At 43.6% G+C, this 3,119-nt stretch overlaps 1 protein-coding gene across 1 annotated transcript in view; it reads left to right on the top strand.

The window, feature by feature from the left end:
- Nucleotides 1-1,426, top strand: part of LOC119421573 (butyrophilin subfamily 3 member A3) — a 60,328-nt gene extending 58,902 nt beyond the window's left edge. Inside the window, exons 9-10 of the mRNA XM_037688919.1 lie at nt 492-518; nt 604-1,426. Of these exons, the coding sequence (XP_037544847.1) occupies nt 492-518; nt 604-1,163 (587 nt within the window). The 3' untranslated portion in view covers nt 1,164-1,426. The remainder of the gene's footprint in view (nt 1-491; nt 519-603) is intronic.
- Nucleotides 1,427-3,119: the final 1,693 nt, after the last annotated feature.

Here is a 3,119-nt window from a genome sequence, read left to right as displayed (position 1 = left end):
TCCATCCATCCAGCCATCCATCATCCATCCATCCATCCATCCATCCATCCATCCATCCATCCATCCAACCATCCAACCAACCATCCATTATCTTTAACCACTTCTTTCTTTTCGAGTCACTGGGGTCACTGGAGCCCAGGGACACATAGAGACAACCATCCACTCTCTCACTCACACCTAGGGACAATTTAGAGTTACCAATCAGCCTAACATGCATGTTTTTGGTCTGTGGGAGGAAACTGGAGAAAACCCACGCATGCACAGAGAGAACAAGCAAACTACACCCAAATAGGCCCCCACGGCCGGGATTCGATCTGGCAATGTTTTTGGTGAGAGGCAACAGCTCCACTGACTGAGCCACCGTGCAGCTCAAAACCCCCCAAATGATCCAAAACCTCCCAACAGATCCAACATCAGTTTTGTGTTTCTCGTTAGTTTTTGTAGGGGTTTTTTGTGTGTTGTCAAACATTTCTCTTGTTTTTGTTTTGCAGTGTGGGACTGGATTGCGGATGCTTCAGGTAAAACTCTGCCATTTTATCGTTTCATCAGGTTTTGGTGATAATGATGTGTCTATAACTCCAACCTGTTTTCTGTCTCTAAAAGTGGACGTGACTCTGGACCTGGACACAGCCAACCCGGATCTGCTCATCTCCCCCGATGAGAAGAAGATGCGCTGCGGCTTCGAGAGGAAAGACATCCCCAACTTCCACCAGCGCTTCGACGGCTGGTGGTGCGCTGTTGGGGTGGAGGGCCTGGGCTCCGGCCGCCACTACTGGGAGGCGGAGGTGGGCGAGCGCGACTGGCGGCTGGGTGTGGCCAAAGAGTCGGCCCTGAGGAAGGGCTTCAAGTCCCTCAACACGAACACGGGGTACCTGACCCTGCGGCTGGAGAGGGGCTCCGAGCTGAAGGCCCTGACGGTGCCCTTCACCGCCCTGCCACCTGGCCTCATCCCCCGCAAGGTGGGCATCTACCTTGACCACAACAACGGGCAGCTGTCCTTCTATGACGTGGACAAACGCTCGCACATTTACACCTATAACGAGCCCTTCACCGAGAGGCTGTTCCCGTTGTTCGGAACGGTGGAGATCATCAAGGATCTGGTGATCCGGTCTCCAGCTGCAAAGACCCACTGCCTCTGCCCCACTTCCTGCCTGTGGGGTTAGAGTACCCTCCACCTGGAGCGACCACCATAATGGGAGTAAAACCAGTTAGAATCACAGAAGAATCATGAAGAGCAACCTCTGCTCCACTGTGCGACCGCTTTGTGCTCTGCTTCTGCTCTAACGTGACGGCTGCTGCTACTTTACTGCTGTAGTTAAAAAGCACTTTACTTGTTTTGTGCAATACTTAATCTGTAAACTGAGGTGCACATGTGTGGATAATAAATAAAGCTAATCCTAACCGAGCTTTTAGCCTGTTTTTAGTACATCGAAGATCTCTTGAGGCGCTTTGGTTTTTTTAACCAAACCCTTCATGGAATTGGATTTTAATGTTTGTTTTTTACCCACAGCAACAAACTAGTTTTAGTACTTTTCGTGCTAACTTCCTGCAAATATGCAAATGATTCTACAAAAACGACGCAAATCATGTTGAATAAATTTGTTTATCTAGCTTCCAGCCTCACAGAAGGATATTTTGGAATAGCTTTATGAGAAGATTCTCAGAAGAAGAAATATACTGACTTAATTTGATAACAGTAAGATATACTGCAGAAAAACAAAGTCAAAACCAAAGTATTAGTTTTATTTTTTTTAAATATATAAGTCACAATTACATGTCGAACAAAATGGCCTAATTTGATGACACCAGCATCGTCAGGTGAGGTGAAAGTGGTCCAGACGTGTCAGAGGTCAGTACAGATCAAACTGCACCTGCTGGTCAGGGACCTGACCCGACAGACAACCACTGGTCTGAGACTGCAGCCATGACCTTGTACCCTTGAACACAGCTGGGCTCCTCATGGTCTCAATCTCAAAAACCTCAGAGACAAATGATGAGGGAAACTCGGGGCTTGCAGGGCACGCCTGCCCAGACTAGTGGGCTGTGTCCTTTCTGAGCCCCCAGAGCCGCTCCTTGGTTGAGTATGCAGTGAACTGCAGCGCCTCATTACATTTAAGCAGTTTCAAGTTAAAATCCTACACGTCCAGTAAGAGATTTCTGGGATTTCATGGTAGTCTGATGCTTGATTGCTGTACGGATTGTAAAGTAGGCCCAGGTGGGTTTAAATCTCCCAGGAACAACAGGATCAACGACAGGTGAGTTTTCTGCTTGATTTTGGTTCGTGTTAAGTACTGATTGAAGGGATACTGTCCTCAACGTCAAACTTGATGTTTTTTGTGACAGAGCCATGCTGATGCAACATGTGCAGGGTAAGAAACATTGTGCCGAAAAAAAGTAATGCTTATTTATTATTATGGCTTATTAAGTAATGCTCTTTTTTTATCATCTTAATGACGTTTTGGCAATTAAACTAATCTGTGTTAAATGTTGGTCCATCAGGGTCTAATACCACATTGTAAGGACTCATGGGTAATGGTCAGTGTAGCAAATATGGACGTTAATAACAATATTAATAGTCATAATAATGACTGTATACGCACACTGCCATTTTTATTCAGCTGTGTTTTTGTTAAGGTTATAAGATGTTAACAGGTAGGTTCATGTTTGACACCATAAGTTAAAGGGAAAATGTGGAGATAAAAATTTGCTGTTGCCCAAGACAACCTGTAGTAAAGTTAACTACGCTTAGAAAAACAAAGCATATATTCAAAAAAGAAAATAAAAAATCCAAGAAAAGGGAAATAAACAAAAGTTTTATTGGCCTCTACAACCATACCAAGCAAAATGTAGAGGTAAACACACAAACATCGATGAATAGTCAGATCTATTATACATCAAGTCTGTTTTATTGTCCCTTTGGAATAAATAAAATATATTGATTGATTTTTTTTTTCATTCATTCAACCTTTATTTGATAAGGGAGATAAGGGAGACTGTGTCCCTTATTTTATCAATATAAGAATATTGATTATCAATATTCTTATATTGATAAGATAAGGGACACAGTCTCTCTTATCTTTACTTTACTCATTGTAAAGAATAATGAATATAACACGTTG

The sequence above is a fragment of the Nematolebias whitei genome, chromosome 15 (assembly GCF_014905685.2).
Source record: "Nematolebias whitei isolate Nwh7 chromosome 15, NemWhi1, whole genome shotgun sequence".
Classification (NCBI taxonomy): domain Eukaryota; kingdom Metazoa; phylum Chordata; class Actinopteri; order Cyprinodontiformes; family Rivulidae; genus Nematolebias; species Nematolebias whitei.
Note: the sequence above shows the minus strand (reverse complement) of the source record. Positions and strands in the feature narration are given on the sequence as shown.